Below are 22,125 nucleotides of genomic sequence, written 5' to 3'. Positions count from 1 at the left end.
ATATGGTTGTTAAATGTTTTTAATATTTATTGTTGTGAAAAATAAAGATATAATTAAAAAAAATTGCAGGGTTGATTTTGGTATTATACTTTTTATTTAAATATTTATTAATTTATCAATATAATTAATTTTCCAATTACATATTTCTGAATGAAATCAGGATGTATAGAGACAGACTGTATGAACAGTAAACTAAGGTATTAAAAAAATAGCATACAAATTATCTTATATGTAACAAAGTATTAAAATATGGGTTTAAAAGAAACCTTCACATAAAAGACAACATACAATTGATTTAAAGTACTGTCCGGAAAAACATTATTTGTAAATAAGCAATGAGACATTAAAATGAACTAAGTTGTTAAAATGTCATTGTCATTATGTTTTCCCAAACACTCTTGTTCTTGTACTATTTGTGATTTGTGACCCTTTGTCTTTCTAAATAATTCTGCTTGGCTACTGGACAAAGACAGATGGTTGGCTGTACTGAGCAGTCTGTGCTTTTGAAGGTACATTTAAAATTTGGACCCTGGGATTGTAAAGAAAAAATAGCTAAATTCATTAAATTAAAGTTACATTTTTGGTACAGAATTGACATTTTTGTTTGAATGCCATGTTCATAACTAAATCCAAATATATTAAAAGTTGTTCACTGCCAATGACAAAAATATTCCACATTATAAAAAAAATAATAAAATACTCACCCACATAGAAAGTATTTACCAGCTGTGTTACTACTTTTAAAAATACTTAAATTGAACAGCAGAAAATAAAGTACAAATAATTTGTCATTTAACTCCCATTATGCTGACTTTGTTCTTAATGAGTTTGAAAGTGGTGAGGTGCCAGTAACTGTTGAGGAGCTAATCAGACTATTGTGCTAATATTATATTATAATATTATATATATATTATATTATGTCATATTAAAATGTTAAAACTTATTTAACAGAACTAAAATAATGTTAAATTTTTAGTTTTTGCAAATAGCGGACGTTTTTTTATTAGTTGTTCACACACAGTTCCTTTTTTGTCACGGTTCTTTCTCCATTTTTACTATTAAATTCAATGGAATTTCCAATTAAGCCACAACCAAAGGCCAATTAGTAACCCCAAACTAAAATAATGTGCAAACACCCGTTATTGCACTAAGGGGATGCAAGGCTTCGAAAAACGTCCGTTATTTTAGACTCAAAATAACGGAAGTCATTTTAAACGGAGCTGAAAAAAACATGTGAACATAGCCTAAAGGGGTATTCTGAGAAAAAATGATAATTAAGCTATTGATAGGGTTAACCAAGGTTAACCATTTCTTAACATACTTATTTGTCATTAGTTGTCCACCCTGGGAGATCGCTGGTCTAGTCATGTGACCCTCTGGGCCATGATCTTCTTGTTTCCTGTGACGTCCTGCATGTTCTCTTTTTCGTTTTATAAAGAAAGCTCTCCTTCTTCTTATTGGTGGCAGAGCACTGAACCCTGTTTGGCTGGCTATTGTGTACCAGCCAATCAGGATTCAGAACTCCTCTGTCAATGTGAAGGAGAGCTGGACGCAGGCACAGTACGGGTACGATAACGGCACACACATCACAATACCCGGAAAATGTGGGACTTTACAGAAAAAAAGAAGATTGTGAGACCGAACCAGCGGTCACTAAGGCCCCATCCCCCCAACCCACTCCAGAGGACAGCACATGAGTGGCATATACCACAGACTCCACCCATCTCGAAGAACACAAAGCCACCTTGCTCCACCCCAACTTAACCAACCCCCCCAACCCGAGGACAGTGCCTTGGAGGGGCCCACAGCTCCTTAAAGTAAAAGCAACACAAAGTAACACACACGTAGCCCCACTCACATAGGCAGACATGCACAGTAACACACAGACAGACACATGCAGTAACATACACAATAAACCACTCAAACAGACACTCAGTAACAGACACACAGACAACAGAAACTGCAGTTGGCCTGTAACAGTTAAATACTGCAGTTCCCCCTCTGGCCACTAGGTGTGCTGTGTAAGGAAACAAGCTTAACCCCTTAAAGCGAACATTTGCTTTCAGGTACATTCGCTTTAAGTATCACCCATGGATAGAACGGTGGCGGTGCAGGGAAGCCAATGCTGTAGTCCATTTTTTGAACCACGGCCCGGTTCCTGTATATGGCGCCATTCTATTCACGGGTACAGTGGAGCCGCGTCATAAAAGGGTGGGGGTTTCCTCCCACTGGTGGCGGGCTGGCTCACCTTCAGTGCTTTACCCCCGGCCCTGTGCCCGTGAAAAGAACAGCGCCGTACACAGGAACTGGGCTGCGGATCAAAAGAAGCTTGATGGTACATTCGCTTTAAGTGCAAAATGGCCTTAAGGACTGCGACAATGTTTAATTTAGCGTTTTCATTTTTTCCTCCTCAACATCTAAAAGCTCTAACTTTTTTATTTTTCAAGCTACTGGGCCATGTGAGTGCTTTTTTTTAGGAACAGGTGTAATTTGTAGCCTTCTTTCGGCTTATTTCGATCTACCATACCATGTATGATGGAACCCCCAAAATATAATTTATGGGATGAAATTGGGGGGAGAAATTCTGCAAATTTTGTGGGTTCCATGTTTCCGTAATGCACTTTATAATAATACTAACATGATATGATGCAGTTTATATAGCTTTTCCAATATTTTACTATTTTTTATTAACAGTAAAACATTTTTTTTGCAAATAGATGTGATTACAATGAACTTTTTTGACTCCAGTTTTCATTAGTACCATATTTTTGTAGATGAGGCATATTGATCAATTTTTATAATTTAAAAAAAAATAAAATGTAAAAAAAAAAACATATTAAATCCCGGTATTTTTACGGCTTTTTTTATGCTATTTACTGAGCTGGAGCGAAAGCTGGAACTGAGCTAGAAAGGAAATACTAAAAGGGCAGACTAGATGGACCCAGTGGTCTTTTTCTGCCGACAATCTTCTATGTTCTATGTTTCTATGGAACAATATAGGTTTATTTTTATAGATTGTATGCATGCTACACTATAGAATATGTGTATTTTTTATGTTTATGTGTTTTATTTATAAAATGGGAAAGGGGGTGATTTAAACTTTTATTGTGAGAAGGGCTATTTCATGTTTTTAAAAACTTTTTTTTTTCTTTATGTATTTTATGTCCCCTTAGAGGACTTTAACATTTTTATATTACATTTAATACACGGATCATTGCTTTGTCATAGCATAGCATTGATCAGTTTTATCTGCGATCTCTGCATAGAGCCTACCTGTGGCAGACTCTATGCATTGATCACCGACCTGACTGATACAGGGGTTAATGCTTGGTCACTGCATGATCATGGTGGCCCGTAATTAACAGTGAGGACCTGGCTGCTGATATCAGCTGGTCCCCACATGCAATGAACTGAGCTTAGCTCCTGAGCTCAATTCAAAGCATTACCGGACCCACTGGTGCACTGATATGTCATGGGTCCTTAGGTGACAGGCTCCCATGATGTACCAGTATGTCATGGCTCCTTAAGGGGTTAACAGAATGTAAAAAACAGTGTAAGATGTAAACAAAAATGTAAAATTGGAGGTAAAGCTGATATAGGAGGAAAAGTATATGGAGGGGGGAGGGAGTTGTCTAGGCTTTGACAATACAGTTGGATTTTTTTTTTTAGACAATGTTATTAATCTTGGAAAAAACCCTTAAATGCCCTAACACTAAAATTTGGGTAAAAAGTCACTTTGGAGAAAAGCAATGATCTCAAGCACACTGCAAAATTGTCATTGAAATGTATTTTTTTTTAGTTGTCAAAGCCTAGGTCTCACATTTGTCAAAAGTCTGTGACACAATTAAGAAACTTTTGTTTACAAGTACTATCATCTCAAATGAAATACTTCAAAACAAATCTGTCCCAATGAATGGAGTCAAACTCATTGTAAACCAATATTCAAAACTGTTAAAAAAAACCTGCTCCATTAGAGGTAAATAGGTATGCATATTTATATTAGTAGCATATTTTCAATCTTCAGCTTTTAAGTAAAATCTGTTGGTCAAAATCATTAGTAATTTTATCATTTTAGTCATTTATTTTCTTATTCCGTTACATAAAATGAATGACATTGCTCTAGTTTTACAAACATTGACTGCAATATAATTCCATCAAATTAATACAGATTTCTCTGCCTCCCTTTGAAGGATGTAGGTAGTACAGTGATATCATTGCACTGCTGGCATCACAGGAAAAACAATCACTGTTAGGGGTCAGACACTGGACAACTTCCTTACTCCCACCAGCATATAATGAGTTTTATCAGCATATACTTACTCTTTATGTAATTAGCCCTATATATATATAATTTTGATGGATAACCTTCCAATTATGATAGCTTATGATCCATAACCTAATTCAAATTTCCTTTCTTCCTCGGTTTTTACTTAATGTACAGTAGTATAAAAATGACCTATTTCCTTTTATCCCCTCAGGTCAGGAAAAACCAGACCACCATAAATTATGAATTTGAACATTTACTTTAAGAGGATACTGGTTGGCAATAAAATACCAACTGTGACCATTTGTGTTATTTGTACTTCAGACAAATGTATTGCATTTTTAAGGGGTTGACTAATTTTTCATGGCACTTTATATAATGGCAAGTACAGTTTCTCATTTTGGTTTGTCCTTGTTCAGTAGTATTTTAGCAGTGACAACTACATAGACATTACATTGATGTCTGAGGTTCATGATTTAATGGACAGAACATACACATTGATTTGTCAGAGAAGTGGATGCATTGCAAAGAGAAAGTAGGACATATTTAACTTTAATCCTCTCCAGCTTCGTAGCTTATGTCTTTAAAAGCACATGTAGCTAAACTGTTTTACAGTACATAAAGATCAATAATCATTTTAAAAGTATTTACTTTTCAATCCTATGTTCAGGGGGGAACAATAGGAGTGAAGTCTATTACAGAATACACAAAATGTAATAGCCACAAAAACGCGAAGTCAGAGTCTATGTTACCAAAATAGATGAACACAACATAGAGTCAGACCTTTAGAGTGACAAATTATATATATTGTGAGAGATGGCTGTTCAGTAATTATGGCTCTGCCCCTGGAACGAGAATATAATATAAATCTAAAGTTCTAGTAATTACATTCCTTCTGAAAACAAACCTTACTAATAAGGGCTTGTGACATATGCCACAACAAATAAGCTATTTCCTGCTCTTCAACTCTATTCTAAAACATGATGAAATCATTCGTAAGAATGTTTCATAATACACTTAATAATGTATATGGAGTTTCATTGAGAAACCTTCTATCAAAAATTAGAATGCCATAAGAGTCCTTCAAATATCTAGAATAATGTGAAATACACATGGCTCCAAGTTTGTGCTATTAGGGATTGAGCACTCAACCATCTACACATTCCTTTAATCTAAAAGGAGCTTTATCTTTTGACCTACTGTATTGTTAAGACGTGAGTAACTCAAAGGCAAAGAGGAGGAATGTGCTACAATCCATTGCAGGTTTGATCCTAGGAAGAATTGAAGAATAGCAAAAGGAATGCGATTTATGAAAAAGTTATATTTTCAGGGAAGAGGATGTGAAATTATTGGAGGTCTTAACAAAACTAATGTGGATAAAACTTTATTGAAAGGGTTTGTAGAGTACTAAATATAGAGCAACTTCAACTAGGATTCTACAGTAGAGTAAGTAGATGACCCTTCATATTGACACAAAAGACATACTGTAAAATCTCAGAGCATTGAGGAGGTGACTGCTGTAGTCATTTGGGACCTGCATGATATTAATTGACTGCATTCTAGTGTTTTTTGTGTACCCTCCAACTACTGCGCCTTAAAGACACTACGATAGAAATACTATTTTAACATTTGGTAGTTAAAAATCTACCTGTTTAAATTCTAAAGCTGTACAATGTTTATAACCAATTGCTGTGGTGATCGGAATGATTTAATGCCATATGAGAATGAATGGAAGATGAATAAAATGTAGCAATGATGATGTTATTACTAAAGATGAAAGAAGTTTTAGCTCTAAAATTGAATATGATAGCAGATTGTCAATATATTTGTGCTATTAGGCTATGTTCATACTACGTATAGAGACCGGCCATTCCATGACCCCGTCGGGTCACTGAACGGCCAGTCTCTTCACGGATCATCCCAGTCGTTGATGCAGTACCGGCCGGATGATCTTTCGGCCACAGGGTTCTGATGGGGGCACATTAGCGCGCGCCCGCATGAGAACTTCCCCCTGCACACAATGAAGCAAGCGGCTGGAGCCGCTTGCTTCATTATGTGAACTGACAGGGTTTCCCACATGTCAGTTATTTGCGGCGCCACACGGGATCCCGGCCGGAGCGTATATGAGGGTTTATTAAGGTGTGCCCTTGGCATATGCCTCAGAAGAGGGGCAGATTTCTCCCCTTCTCAACAACATATGCCAGCTGTAATCACATAAACAAAAATAGGGGGAAAATGCCAGGATCACTAATTTTTTTTGTTACATTGCATATGTAAGGAAATTATAAAAAGAGGTCAAAACATCCAATCTACAAAAATATGGTTCTAATACAAACTAGAGGATCATGGCGCAAAAATTAACTACAGCCCACAGGTGAAAAAATTAAACCGTTATAGTAGTTACAATAGAGCCATTTTAATAATTATAAAAACGTGGGGGACATTTGAAAAAAAAATTGAAAATCTGTGTAAACTTGCATATGTTTGTGTCCGGACTGGCCTATAGGCTAACAGTATCATGTCACTTTTACCATAAAGTGCATTACGTAGACATGGGAAACCCCACAAAAGTGACAAAATTGCTTCCTATTTCCAATTTCAACAATACTTATTTTCATAAATAATATTTTTGGGGTTCCATCTTACATGTTATGGTTAATTGAAAGGCGCCATTACAAAGTACATTTTTTCTTAAAGAAAAAAACAAGCCCTTACATGGCCTGCAGATAGAAGAATGAAAGCGCTACAGCTCTTAAAAGGCAAGGAGGAAAGAACAAACATGCACATGCAAAAATGGATATTGGCGTGGTCTGGTTATTTACGTCATTTTTTGCTAGGTTATGAAGAAGTTAAAGGCTGACTCTTTTTGGGCATCCACTTGGCACATGGGAGTCAATGTACTGTAGGTAAATGTTACATTATGCATCTTGATACTGATCTGTATGCACCATACGTCATTAAATATAACTGAATGAGTCACCAGTAAAGAGGAATCAATGTGTACTTGTAGATGATAGATAAATAGTGCATGCAATGTCAATAAGCTGTAACCAAGGATAACCAGACACTGCTATGAATTTAGAAATGCATGAACTCTCAAGACAGGAACAGAACATAAGTAAAGCCCCATCTAGAATAGTTCAGTTTTGAGCACTGGTGTAAAAAAAATAAGATAAAATAAAATAGCATATGTTACAAAGAAGAGTAACAAAACTGTATTTCTCTTTTGTTAACAGAGCTCACTGTTGAAAACTGCCTGTTTAGATCTTGGGAGTGAGTTTTAATAATGATGGACTAAAGCATAAGATATTTAGAATGTGTATAAAAGCAGAGGATGCATAATATGATGCCACTACAATCATAGAATGCATGCTGTCTATAAAATTGTTTATATCAATGATAAAAAATAATAAAGAATGAAGTACTATATATCTTAAGTATGACAGATTTATTCAGCTCAATGAATTGGTCCCTGGTAATATTTGCCATGCTGATAAATGATTTACTACTATAAATAAATAAACGTCGATAGATGAAAAGGAGTGTGGTGCATACTGTGGAGAAAAAAATTATTATTAGTTGAAGATAGTAACCCAATTTTCTTCTTTTCTGTAGAAAATAACAACTAGAGTACCTTGAAGCAGTCTTTATAGATGACAGCAGCAGCTTACTGTTATATGTACTACTTCAACACTTCCATGCAAATATAGCAAGCACCATATTAGTGTTTACACCAAACTCATACTGTATTGTCAGAACTGGCTTAACCCCTAGACGACCTAGGACGTAACGGTACGTCCTGGAAGTCTGTGCCCAGACGACCCTGGATGTATCGGTACGTCCTGAGCCGCTCAGGAGCGCGCTTCATAGCAGGTGGGGGCCGGCTACAATCAGCATTGGGCACCTCACCAATAATGACACGCTGCAGCAATCACGCTGCAGCAATTGCGCTGCAGCGTGACATTAACTCTTTAAACGCTGCGGCGTTTAAGTGTAAGTGACAGGGGGAGTCACTTACCGATCGGGACCCCGGAATGTTACTGCCGGGGTCCTGATCGTTAAAATGGACCACTGGAGTTCTCTCACTTGCCTCCGCGTGGTCCGATCGATGATCTGTTCACTGATCCTGCACAGGCAGGCTCAATGAGCAGAGTGCCGATAACACTGATCAATGCTAAGCCTATGGCATAGCAATGATCAGTGTAGAAAATTAAAGTAATTAATGTACAAGTCCCCCAAATGGACTTAAAACGTATAAAAAAAGTTAAAATCACTAAAACACTACCCCACAACCCCTTCCCCAATAAAAGTTTAAATCACCCCCCTTCCCATTATATAAATAAAACATATAAAAATAAATAAATAAAGATATAATATACTGTAGCATGCATAATTGTCCGATCTATTAAAATATACCAGCGTCAATGCGAACGGTGAATGGCGTAGACGAAAAGAGGGAAAAAAGTTTGTGGATTACTAACTTTATGTTACATTATATATAAAAAAAAAAATAATAAAAAGTGATCAAAACGTCTGATCTTCACAAATATGGTATTAATAAAAACTAGAGATCATGGAGGAAAAATGACACCCCATACAGCTCCATAGGTGAAAAAATATAACTGTCATATAAGCGTCACAATAGGCCCACTTTATTAATAATTAATTGCCAAAAAAAAGGATTTCATTTAAAAAATATATAAAACATTATCTGTGTAAACCTGCATATGGTTGTGTTCGGACTGACCTATAGGATAATGGTATCATGTCGATTTTACCATATAGTGCATTACGTAGACACAGGAACCCCCCAAACGTTACCATATTGCATTATTTTTTATGACTTCACCTATTTATATCTTCATAAATAATATACTTGGGATTCCATCATACATGTTATGGTAAAATGAAAGACGCCATTACAAAGTACAACTATTCCTGTAACAAACAAGCCATTACATGGCCTTGTAGATAGAAAACTGAAAGTGCTAGAGCTCTTAAAAGGGGGGGGGAGGGAAAAACGAAAGCGCAAAGATCAAAATTTGCGCGGTCCACTGGGTCATTTTGGGCCTGGTCCTCAAAGCATTAAACAGGATGTATAACCTAGATTTGTTTTTACTGATTATCCAGATATTGAAATATTACTGACTGTAATTGTTTTTATTATTTTATTTGTAGCACATTTAGGCTGGGTTCACACTACATATATTTCAGTCAGTATTGTGGTCCTCATATTGCAACCAAAACCAGGAGTGGATTTAAAACACAGAAAGGATCTGTTCAGACAATGTTGAAATTGTGTGGATGGCCGCCATTTAATGGCAAATATTTGCTGTTATTTTAAAACAACGGCTGTTGTATTGAAATAATGGCAGTTATTTACTGTTATATGAGGACCACAATACTGACTGAAATATACGTAGTGTGAACCCAGCCTAATATGGGGGCTGTCATTCAAGTAATACATTTCTCTCCCACAAATTTCCTCATACATGTAAATGGGAAAAGAACAAATGCAGAGATCAAGCAATGCTTTATAGATTTATCATAGAGCAAATGCACCAGGGTGGCACACCCAACAAGAAGGAAGGCCACCGTATGGAAAAATGTTCCATCATAAGGCCTGGTGGGGGCATCAGAGACATATCAGTGGAACCAACCATAACAATCAGAAAGGGAGATGAAGAAGTAAATGAAGAGGGTCAGGGGAATTTGAATGTCAAAAATGTTATTAATAGTGGCTTGGACCATTGCTTAGTATGAGATAACCATGGGGCAGGTCCAAAAATGTGGAAAAGGGTGCCAGATACCTCCAAAAAATACTAAGAAAGGTGGGTTTAAATTTATGAAAAAGGTGAGGGGTGTGGTACCAACGCAAAATTAGTACTTTACATTTCATAAACTATCAAGCTTAACTTCCTGTTAGCATGCTTTATTATAGAGTTATAGCTGTTATTGATGAATATGGTGCTTCAAAATCATCTATGAGCTCTAACCTATAGTAGTCTAGAAGGCATTACAAAGACTAGAAAAACAAACATAAAATAGTTATTTAAACATAACTTTTGTTAAACTCATTAAAAAGTGCCAGGGATCCTCCACTAAAATGTTTTACAGCAACACTTGTCAATAGCAAAACAAACATATACTGCATGGAATGGGACATAAGGGATTTCTGGGTTAAATATGAAGGTCTAACTCCTACCCTGTTATTCCCTGTATACGTATGCCCTATACCTAGGCAGGGTAATTGTCCATATAGGAATGCCCTTAATAAGAATCTATCCCTTGCTCATTCTACTGCCAGCGTAAGCACTAAACATGGTGGGCTCTTGTTTAATGGGCCATCTGCCCCCCCTCTCTTACTGCCTAAATAAAGCTCACCAAAGAGTCCATATATCAAAAGATCACTGTTTCACTGTTCACCAATATATCTAAAACAGCAAAAAATAAAATGATCTTCAGTCAGAACAAAAGCTGAGGTAATTAAGTCACTGATTGTGCACCAATTACAAGCCAAAAAATTGTGACCTACAGTAGACTAGCATTTAGTAGCAGCACCATAATAACATTAAATAATAGGGTGATGGCAAAACTACAAAATATAAGATAATGACAGTAAATAGTATGGTGAAAAAAAGCTACACAAAGCTAAACAGGATACATACTGAACTGAGTTAAGGTAATACTTTTCTGCATAGCACATAAGCCAATTGTCTAGGCACATAAAGGCTGCAAGTTTCAGATGTATATCCTGGAACATATGTCTGGTTCCTGATACTTTTGTAATTAGCTTAATACAAGTTATTTTTTAACTTATCTCAGCTTTTGAGGGATCACATCTCATTACTTCAACGTAGAAACATAAAAAAAAATCACCTCTGTCCTTTTACCACCATTATTATCCCTTCATCCAGCAACGTCTTTTCGTATGCAAAAAACAACAACAACAACAACAACAACAAAAACTGTTGTTTCATCATAACAGCCGTCAATAATGATCATAAATACTGTCGGCCGAGGAAAAAAGACATAGCCTATATCAAGGCATACACTGGCTGGGCAGCTGGCTCATCCACGCTTAGGCTATATTAACAACGGACAGACACTGTTAAACTGTTGGCTGCTGGGCTGCATTCAGCAGGTGACTTGCGGACACCGTCGTGTGTGCCCGCAAATCAATTAACCATTCACTACAATGTAAGGTACGGCCATGAACATTTTTTTTACGCTTATTCTAAAGAACGGGTGTTAAAATAATGATTTGTCAACACAGTGGGCGGCGTTGCATTGACTTGTAGTAAATAATGGACGCTGATTCCATTGCAACCAGCGTCCGTTCTTTACTAAAATATACCATTGTGTCCTACATATACTATTCTTATTAGTATAAAAGATGTACAAAATAAGCACTTTTATATCTTGTGTCACTTGTACTGCCTCATAGATTGTAAACTCTTGTGAGCAGGGTTCTAATATCATAGTATTATTATTATTATTATTATTATTATTATTATTATTATTTAATGATATGATATTTCTATTTATATTTCCTTATTTATTATGTTTTTATGTAACATACAAACAGAATTGCACTAAATTGCTTTTTGTATTTCCAATGTTTGGATTAAAAAGAATAAACAAAGAGCAAAAATCACCTTAGCAAGCAGGCTATTAGAAAAAATACAGAGAAAAAAATACTTCTATTGGAACTCAAAAACCTCCCTCTCTCCTAGCCTTTTTTTTCTCATTTTCAAATAACTCTCCATTTAGAAAATTATTTTGCAAAGATGGTTGTATCAGGAACTCAATCTTTCATTGCAACAAAATAACAGTGATGCTTCCTCCCTGACATACATAGTAATCATTAAAGTGAAACCTCTAAATATTGTGCATTAGGGTGAAGAAGTATTAAAATAACACGGGCCATATAGATCATAGTCCCAAAGGTTACATGTACACTATTTAGAGATTGAATAAAAATAAAAGCCTTTAGATAGAAAGTATAGCACTGACAATCAGAGAGAATCAAAGTGTGACCTGAGGGAAATTCTGAGTTTCTGTACACACTCCGGCTGAATGTATAAATAAGTTGTTCCTTTGAAGCACATCATTTTTTAAAGATATTACGGTCACAGAATAGGATTTTGGCGATTAGAGCAATTGATGATAGTGCAATGAAGAATACACAGTAAACAAGTATAATTATGAAATAGCTTACTAATTTCCGTAGCTATGATGCTTAGATTATGCCACTGGGATATTTCACGGTCCAAAGGTTTTGCTGTATAAATTGATCCATTTCCTGAGTGTATATTAAAAATTCTGTCAAGGTCAGTGTGTCGATCCAGAGAGAACCTAGCAGGAAAAGATGTTTATAAAACACATACTATTACTATAAAATATGGCTTGTTTAATACTAGTTTTCATTTTAAAAATCTACCACAGTGCTTCCAGCTTTCACTATATATTCATACCTAGAACAGAACCATATAACAAACGACTAGAGCAGGATTCAGTATATCTATTAAATATTGACTTTTGCCTTGAAATTTAGTGTGATGGTGCAAAGTTTTACCTTGCAGGAAACTACTTTATGTTCTGGTTTGTAACTGAACTTATATTCCAATACTCAGATTGTTAAAGTAATGCATAACCTTAGGGATACAATGTACGCATAACGTGCGTGCCTCCTTATTTAAGGACAGCATACTGTGTTGCTTAGTAAATATCACCTAATATGCTGTAAATAGGAAGATAGGTATTACTGCACTGTGTATATATATATATATATATATATATATATATATATATATACATACACATATTTTTATATATATAAATATTTTTTTTTTTTTTATATATTTATATAGTGTTCATCAAACAGTGGACAGGAAGGAAATGACCACCCCTCATTAATACAGTGGACTCATACTTATAAGTCAGCTTTTGACAAAAGGTCCTTCGAGTCCCCTCAGGCACCAGGATTTGGATAAAATTTCTTCTTCTACAACTACAAATCTGCTCCTTATTTTTAAACAGGGTCATTGTTGCCGAAAAGGATTTTTAAAATCTCATTCAGATATTATCTGAAACAAATACAAATTACTGCTGTAGGTTTATGCATGGAGAGTATAACAAGGGGCTGTGTATAATTAAATCAGAGGGGATACCAAACCTGGGTACATGTTCATCACTAGATTCAGTTATTTCCCTATTTGAATGCCAGAATATAAAGTAGTACAATATATTTTACAGTACTAAATTATGTACTGCACTGAAAATGCAATGCAGAAAAAGCCTGCTAAATCCATATTTGTTCATTATTGGAAAAACCATATTAGTTATTATCTATCTGAAGATTGCTGATCCCTTATCGTGTGTATTTTTGCATACTGCTCACTCGCACACACACATTTTGGTTGATTTACATCATGCTCACCACTTTTAAAAAAGTGGGAGGAGTAAGGCATAAAAGAGGCGGGTCCACAGCAACCCACCAGAGTTAGTATGATGATGACAGAGAGCTAGCATAAATCATAGCAGAAATCTAAGCCACCATAGAGCTGATGTATTCCCTGGGCCATGCATGGCCTGAACTACACAGGTAGATTTATTAAGGGGTTGGTGCCTCTTAATAAATCTGCTAATGTGAGCAGGGGCAGAGAATTTACTTCAGACTAGCGTGAGCTATGCCGGTCTTAGTAAGTCATCCCATGTGAGGAAAATGTCACTACTTTTTTAATAATTTTGAAGGAAACATTAAATGTTTAACACACTAAAATTACCTTATATGACTAGAAATAGTGTCTGGATCTCTTGCCATTACTGTCCCAATGATAGTCCCAACTTCGATGTCTTCATGGACTTTAAACATGTAGCTAGGTCGGCCAAAAATAGGAGGCTCATCGGCATCTTCTACTGAGATTTTCACAGTTGCAGTATCTTTAAAAGGACCAAGATAGTGGAAATGGGGATCTATATGTGTATTTTCAGCTTCTACTTTTAAGGTATACAATCTTTTACTTTCATAATCCAATTTCTGTGTGAAAAAAAAAACAAAAGGGAAAAATGTCACTGAACATGTTTAACAAGATAAACATTAACACACATCTCTCTTTTGTTCTCTATCTTATAATTTTTCTGCATGCATAGGCGATGTTCACACAATTTTTTTTTAGCTCTGTTTAAAATGAAGCCCGTCATTTTGAGTCTAAAATAACGGACGTCATTTAGCAGCCTGGCCTTCCCTTATTGCAATGAAGGCTGTTGGTACATTATTCTAGTTTGAGGTTACTAATTGGCCTTTGGGTGTGGCTTTATTAAAAAGTCCATTGAATTTCATAGTAAAAACGGAGAAAGAAAGGAGAGAAAAGAAAAACTGTGTGTGAACGTCCGCTGTTTGAAAAAGACGTCTAAAAATAATTATCATGATCATTATTTTGACATCCGCAGTAAAAATGTCTGTTATTCAATACACTGTGTGCATTGAACGTTCCTCTTTCCATTGGTTTTAATGCATTGCCATTGCAGTCAGTTAAACTGCGGCAATAAGGAACTTTTTTTTTATAGCAAAAGCGTCCACCTTTTCTCTATTTTCCACGTTTTGTGAACATAGCCATATGCAGATAGTCTCTGTGACTGCTATGAATCATAGAGAAGATAGACTCAAACTCAGAATGGCCCAATCATCTTAAATGTGCATAAGGCTCCCATTACAGGCAGTATAAATATCTCCAACAGCTATGCAGACAAAGGACTGTATATATATAGTGTGTTTGTTTAGAAAATCATTTAAATTGTTTACTGTCAACTGTCTATCTCTAAACTAATTCTGCCCACTGTACCCTGAAGCCTCTGCACTGTTTGTTGAAGTAGAGCCTATGCAATGGAAGTCGCACCCCCCCCCCCCCCCTTCCCCCCAATACTTGTCCTTCCCACTTGATCCACTTCTTGATCTGGCTCAAAAACTATATGAAAGAAAACAGTGACCATTTTCCAGAAATTGCTGTGTATGATGCAAAGTCAAAGTCAAGGAATTGATGCAAAAATTAGAAAAAGTGTAAAGAAAACTGGTTAAATGTGCTTCCCCTCTCTTTTGTATCAACCTCTTTTCAAGCTCTGTGCTTAATACTACATGAAAAAAAAATGCATTTAGGCTACTGCACTTAATGTTAACATGTCTTAATAGATGTCCTACTGTTATTTTTTACATTTGAGATTTAGGTAACTTTTTATTACCAGTGGTATGCTTCTTTATTTAAGGGGTTATTCCTTTTATTGGGATAGTTCCTTATCCCTCCCTGCATATGGTATTGTACATATATTTTCTTATATATATGTTTGATAGGTAAATTGCATTATATATGGAACAGTTATAAAATAAAGGAATTATAAAAATAAAAGTGGTCCAAGCTGTGCAGGTCTGCTGAGGTACAATCCAAGATGAAAAAGGGTCCCCATTGTTAAATTCAAATACACCTGCTAATAAAATTTAACTTAGCCTTGATATCATTAGCTAACATATAACGCTGTCCTCTGCATCCTTTTATAGTCAGCAATGTGTAAAACAAATTGCAATAAATATTTTAAAAAAATAAGTGAAGAATTACCATCACAAAATATAGCACTATGCAGTTTTTGTAGGTTTTACTACATTTAGAAAATTGGTTTGCCAATTTTCCCTCCAGTTAAATGTGTATTGAAGCTTACTTTAGGGATGACAATACTACTGGAAACTAGAAAGTTAAAGATTATAAAAATGTATTTATCATCTCACAAATGGAACATCCTGACAGTTCAAGCATTGCATTCTCTTAACAGGCTGGGAAATCTCTATTCATTTGCTTTCTATCACAATTATAGCACTACATAGCTTCTGCTACTCCAATGGGTATTAGCCAGAAGGTATATGCTTGCCTTTCTACTACTAGGTCATTCGTGTGACCTATTCTTATTCCTCCTGTGAGTCATTCTTGATGCAGACTCTAGTCTGGTAATTAACTGCTCTTTCAGCCTCTAAAGACTAATTCCTATCTCAGCTGACAAATGCAAGGCCACCAATTGATTCTAAAATAGTGTACTGCTTCATTCTACAAGCCTGTCATTTAGAATAGCTGACATTTCTTACTTTTGCTTGTATCAAAGACTATTAAGTAGAACAATCATAAACCTTACATAGTATTGAATGCTTCCAAAACCACTGAGGGTTATTAACTGAGTTCTTTAGTAAAAAGAGACAATGTCACTGGTGTATAATTTCATTTATTCGTATGTGCCTGGTTTAATGCTAGTAAAACAATTCAGATACTGTACTTTGGAAATGGTCTTTTGTAAAAATATTGTCATACCTGACATTGTAGGTAAGACTGGGTTAACAGTACCTTTTGTCTTCACGTTCTACTGGTTTCCATTTTTATGACAGCAGAATCTGTTTTTAACTTCCCTATGTGTACATTTTTATGCTTATTAAAAGCTTAAAAAACACATTAAACACAGAGTTTGAACCTTACCTAACTTTTCAGCATAAGCTTTGTGTTTGTTCATGAGGAATAATTGTAGATGTATTATATAATTTTCTAAATGTTTTGGCTGTCTTACCCACTGCATGTTTTCTCTGTTTCTCAATTCAGCTTCATAGGGGATGGAAATGAGCAGCTACTGCAGAAACCCAGTATTCATTCTAGGAGTAATGAGTTTTGTGTGGAAGTAGATTCAGGCTATGTTCACAATACATAAGCTACGTAATAATCATGGCCGGTGTTGCATATTTATGTAGTGCTGCCTTCTATGGAATCCCGGCCGGAGTGTATACACATGGTATACACTCCGGCCAGGATTCCTATCGGCGCCGCAAGAAACTGACATGGCAGTTTTCTGTGGATGCTAAGAAACAGCGGCCTCAGAAAATCCTGTCAGTTCACACAATGGAGCGTGCGGCTCCGGCCACACGATCTATTGTGAGCAGCGGGGAATTCCGAAGCGGGCGCCCACAGATTCTCCCGCATCCGAATTCAGCGATAGCAAAGATCATCCGGCTGGTACTGGAGTAACTGGACTGTATATTTAAAGTTAAAGTGCTAAATTCATATGCAAGCTACCAACTTTAGCAGAAACTGTATCCTGTATTTGCTTCAAAAATGAAAGGAAGCTCAGTAAAGTTACTTTTGTTGTCCAGGTTCACATCTGTGTCCAGTCACAATTATTTTCAGTTACTCTATTTGCTCTTAACATAATGGGTACATCTACACCCAGACACCACTATTAATGGAGTGCCCTAGAGTCAGAGACTATGCCATACATTCAGACCCTAATTGGTAGTGATAAGCGGACCGTCGGACTTCTGGTCCGACGGCATCTGCGCTCTGTTGTCATACCTGTGATCCCGGCCGCATAGATGCAATCCCGCGAATATGCGGCCAGGGTATTCCAGGGAATTCCAGATCGATTCCCTGGAATATTCTGGCCGCATATTCCCGGGAGCGCAACTATGCGGCCGGGATAACAGGCATGACAATAGAGTGATTTGCTTTCGGACCAAGTACGAAAGATTCGCTCATCTCTACTCATTGGCCACAATGAAGGTGCCCAGAGTACAGCTTTAGCCCTTTAGTTACTGTAACATCATCAACTCTGTCTGGAGATCTACAACTTTCAGTTGGACATACACATAATCTGCCATCTTCCATGTGGTTGTCATCACTATGGTGTTTGGTACATAGAGAACACACAGAGAAGGGGAGATGTAGCACCCCTATATCCCTATAACTCACCATGGAGGCAGCATCAGCTGAGGACATTACAGAACAATAGTTATCAGTTTGCTTTGAATCCAGCACTAGGATGAGACAGTAAAACATTATTTGGAGATTGCAATGTCTCTGTATGTATGTATTTATGTATGTCTCACTTACTATTTCACTATATATTGTATTTCCTTTTCTCTCTTCTCCATAGACTTCTATGTACAGTATGTAAACTGAACCCTCAGTGATCTATCTCTACTTTAAAGATGAATTTTGGCAGTGAATTTAAAGAACATAGTCATTGCATATGATAAGGAGCACAGAGAAGTATTGTCAAGGTAGTTTTTCTTGAATAAGACACATTGCAAAGTTTTTGTAGTCACTTGTTTGTAGTCACAATTTAAAGTTCACTGTTTTAGGGGAGGTTTCATAAATAGCTTTTTCTAGCAGCTTTGATAGCAATTTTCTAGTCAGTGTTTATTTTAGTTGAAGCCAGTAGTCAATTCAAAAAGAATGAGAATTACAAAGGAAAGACTTTTACTTCTCCCTGCTGGATCAATTTCTGATATGACTTTGAAAAAAGGCAAAAACAACAACAAACAATATTGAAACACTGACACAAAAACTGCAACAAAATACTGTTTGTGTGTGTATTTGTGTTTGTATATATAAAGGGGTTATGCTCCATAATAAATGCTCATAAAATAAAATGTTTTATCATGAAAATTACTCTATTCTTGTAAAAAAAACAAAAAAAACAAAAACAAAACAACAAACATTTGTAGCCTTATTTTTTTACCTACCACAAATAATTCAATAAAGTAAATGATTTTCATATGCCCTCAAATCCTAAATGGGTCACTAACAAGTATTGAATATCTTACCTGCCTATACATGTCTCATTAAATATTGACACATAAAAAATATATATATATATGTATAAATGCATCCTCAAATATTCATAAGCTCTTATAATTCTGCACATGGATAAGACAGATTTGTTTTCTAACGATATACTGTATATAGGAAGGGACTGAAGGCTCATTGTTGCACATCGGGAAAAAGGCTGGCCTGTCTGCTTTTATCCCACAAAGCTGGTATTGCTGCACAAATTACCTTGACTACGATAGCAGGGTTGCACACTGGTCAAAGTGTCATATTGATCAGTCTACTGTAGAGCAAGCACCTACAATAGGTATGTTAGCATCAGGACCAGTCCATGTGACAATGTACAAGGGTGGGCTGATCAAAACAATCATATTTTTTTTTTAAATCAAATTAAAGACTCACGGACAGCATCGGGGTGCACTATGAGAAAAATGCATTCTAGTAGAGATAGTGTGATGCTCTGTTAAATGTTATGATAGATAAACCTGGGGTCCTCAAATTCATGTGGATTTCACCATCACATGTATCATGTACCTAAAGAACATCCCTTCATGGCACTGGTATACTTTAAGAACAGTTGTCTCAACAGAATAATACACACTATGTTCATACGTCAAAAATAGAGAAACACCGCAGATTTTGATATTTTTAAAAAAGCCCGTTATTGCCGCTATTTAACTGACTGCAATTGAAGTCAACGGAAAGACGGACGTCCAGTGCACACAATGTATTGAATAATGGACGTTTTTACCACAGACATCAAAATAATGAACATGATCATCATTTTCTGACGTGTTTTGCAAACAACGGACATTTTTTATTAGTTGTTCACACATAGTTTTTATTTTGTCACCGTTCTTTCTCCATTTTTAATATTAAATTCAATAGACTTTTCAGTTAAGCCGCACCCAAAGGCCAATTAGTAACCCCAAACTAGAATAATGTGCAAGCACCAGTCATTGCACTAAGGGAAGGCTATGCAGCTAAATGACATCCGTTATTTTAGACTCAAAATGAGGGGCGTCCTTTTAAACGGAGCTGAGAAAACATTGTGTGAACATAGCCTTACACTGCACAGAATGCTCAAAAATAATTCAAGGAATATAAATACTTTTAACAAACAACAAGTTGTCCCTCAATTCCTCAAGGTCTTAAACCTAATTCATGGAGCCCCCAACTTCTTAACCTTCATGATCAACCAATAGCATCATGCCTTGCCAATTCCGAGATGTTTGGGAGACATAAAGGTAGCCTACAAAACATTATGCAGCTGCTTTTAATATTTTGGATTCTCAGACTTTCCTGATTGGTGCCCGACCATCTGCTCAAACTCCAAAAAATGCTCACACTGAACGATCCATTGTATTAAAACAAAACATTCACATCTATGGGAAGCTGTATTGTTTCTGGAATAAGTGAAGGTCCAAGAGCCTTGACCCTTGCTGATCATGAATTTATAACATATCCTCGTAATATGACAACACTAACTTATAGAGGAATACAACTTTAACTTTTATCATAAAAATTTTATCTGGTTAGAAACAGGGGTTCGGTGCCCCTATTATAGTTTTTTTTCTCCTCATATACATAAATAGAAACATTGGAAAAAGCTAAATATGCTAATAGCTTTTTCCACCAGATTCATTGAATGTCATAGGGTTGTTGAAGCCTGCAATTCAAGTCTATAGAGAGCAACAGCACTTACGTAACCAAAACAGTTTCAAAATGGAACAGTCTTTGTTGCCCTCAGCAAGTGGTCACAACATTTTTTTTTTTCTCGGGCTACGTAGTTAAAATAAATTTTGTGCTCTGGGCAACAAAGACAGTATTTATTTATTTCCCCCATGGGGGAAGGGGGGTCTAAAAATTAGAGGGCATTGTTCTTTAACCCCTTAAGGACAGATCCAATTTGCATTTTTGCTCTTCCATTTTTTTCCTTCTTGTGCTTAAAAGGCCATAACACTTGCATTTTATCACCTAGAAACCCACATGAGCCCTTATTTTTTGCGCCACTTATTGTACTTTGCAATGACAGGCTGAATTTTTTCATAAAGTAAACTGCATAACCAGGAAAAAACTCAATGTGTGGTGAAATTGAAAAAAAATATATATATATATATTTTTAAAAATTTTTAGGGGTATTTGTTTTTACACTCTTCGCCGTTTGCTATACTTGTTCCTCAAGTCGTTATGATTACAATGATATGTAACATGTATAACTTTTATTTTATGTAATGGCTTGTAAAAAATTCAAACAATTTTTAACAAATATATGTTCCTTTAAATCACTCTATTCCCATGCGTATAGCGCTTTCTATCCTTTGGTCTATGAGGCTGTGTGAGGTGTAGTTTTTTGCACCATGATGTGTTCTTTTTATCGGTACCTTGATTACGCATATGCAACTTTTTGATCGCTTTTTATTACAATTTTGCACTTTGGAATTTTTTGTGCTTACGCCATTTACCGTGAGAGATCAGGAATGTGATTATTTAATAGTTCAGGTGATTACGTACGCGGCGATACCAAACATGTTTATTTATTTATTTATTTTTTATAACATGGGGAAAGGGGGGTGATTCAAACTTGTATTAGGGGAGGGGGCTTTTTATTAATAATAACTTTTTAAAAAAAATTTAACACAGGCTTTGTTCACACAACGTCAAAAATGGAGAAAATACTCCCGATTTCACTATTTAAAAAACGTCCATTTTTGCAGCGATTTAACTGACTGCAATGGCAATGCATTGGATTCAATGGGAAGACGGATGTCCAATGCACACAATGCATTGAAAAACGGACCTTTTTGCCGCGGACGTCAAAAAAATTAACATGAACATTATTTCCGGACGTCTTTTGCAAACAGTGAACATTTTTTATTAGTTGTTCACACACAGTTCTTTTTTTGTCACCGTTCTTTCTCCGTTTTTACTATTAAATTAAATGGTCTTAATTTAAATTAAGACACACCCAAAGTCTAATTAGTAATCCCAAACTAAAATAATGTGCAAATATCAGTCATTGCACTAAGGGTGCTAAAAAACATCCGTTATTTTAGACTGAAAATAACGAGCATCTTTTTGAACAGAGCAACAACAAAAAAAAAACGGCGCAGACCCGTAGGCCATAATGGCGCAGACCACGGCTGGGTAAGGAAGCAAGGATCGCCCCTCCGTGACTATGTAGCGGGGGGGGGGGGGGCTTAATTGCTTGCGGCTTAATTGAAGAGT

General features: G+C 36.1%; 1 protein-coding gene across 1 annotated transcript in view; it reads right to left on the bottom strand.

Moving 5' to 3' along the window:
• The window catches only part of LOC138784618 (cadherin-10), a 123,618-nt gene that overhangs the window by 40,025 nt on the left and 61,468 nt on the right, over positions 1-22,125 (bottom strand). The window contains exons 3-4 of the mRNA XM_069960241.1: positions 14,053-14,306; positions 12,486-12,622 (exon numbers count right to left, since the gene is read on the bottom strand). Of these exons, the coding sequence (XP_069816342.1) occupies positions 12,486-12,622; positions 14,053-14,306 (391 nt within the window). The remainder of the gene's footprint in view (positions 1-12,485; positions 12,623-14,052; positions 14,307-22,125) is intronic.

The sequence above is a fragment of the Dendropsophus ebraccatus genome, chromosome 2 (assembly GCF_027789765.1).
Source record: "Dendropsophus ebraccatus isolate aDenEbr1 chromosome 2, aDenEbr1.pat, whole genome shotgun sequence".
Classification (NCBI taxonomy): domain Eukaryota; kingdom Metazoa; phylum Chordata; class Amphibia; order Anura; family Hylidae; genus Dendropsophus; species Dendropsophus ebraccatus.
Note: the sequence above shows the minus strand (reverse complement) of the source record. Positions and strands in the feature narration are given on the sequence as shown.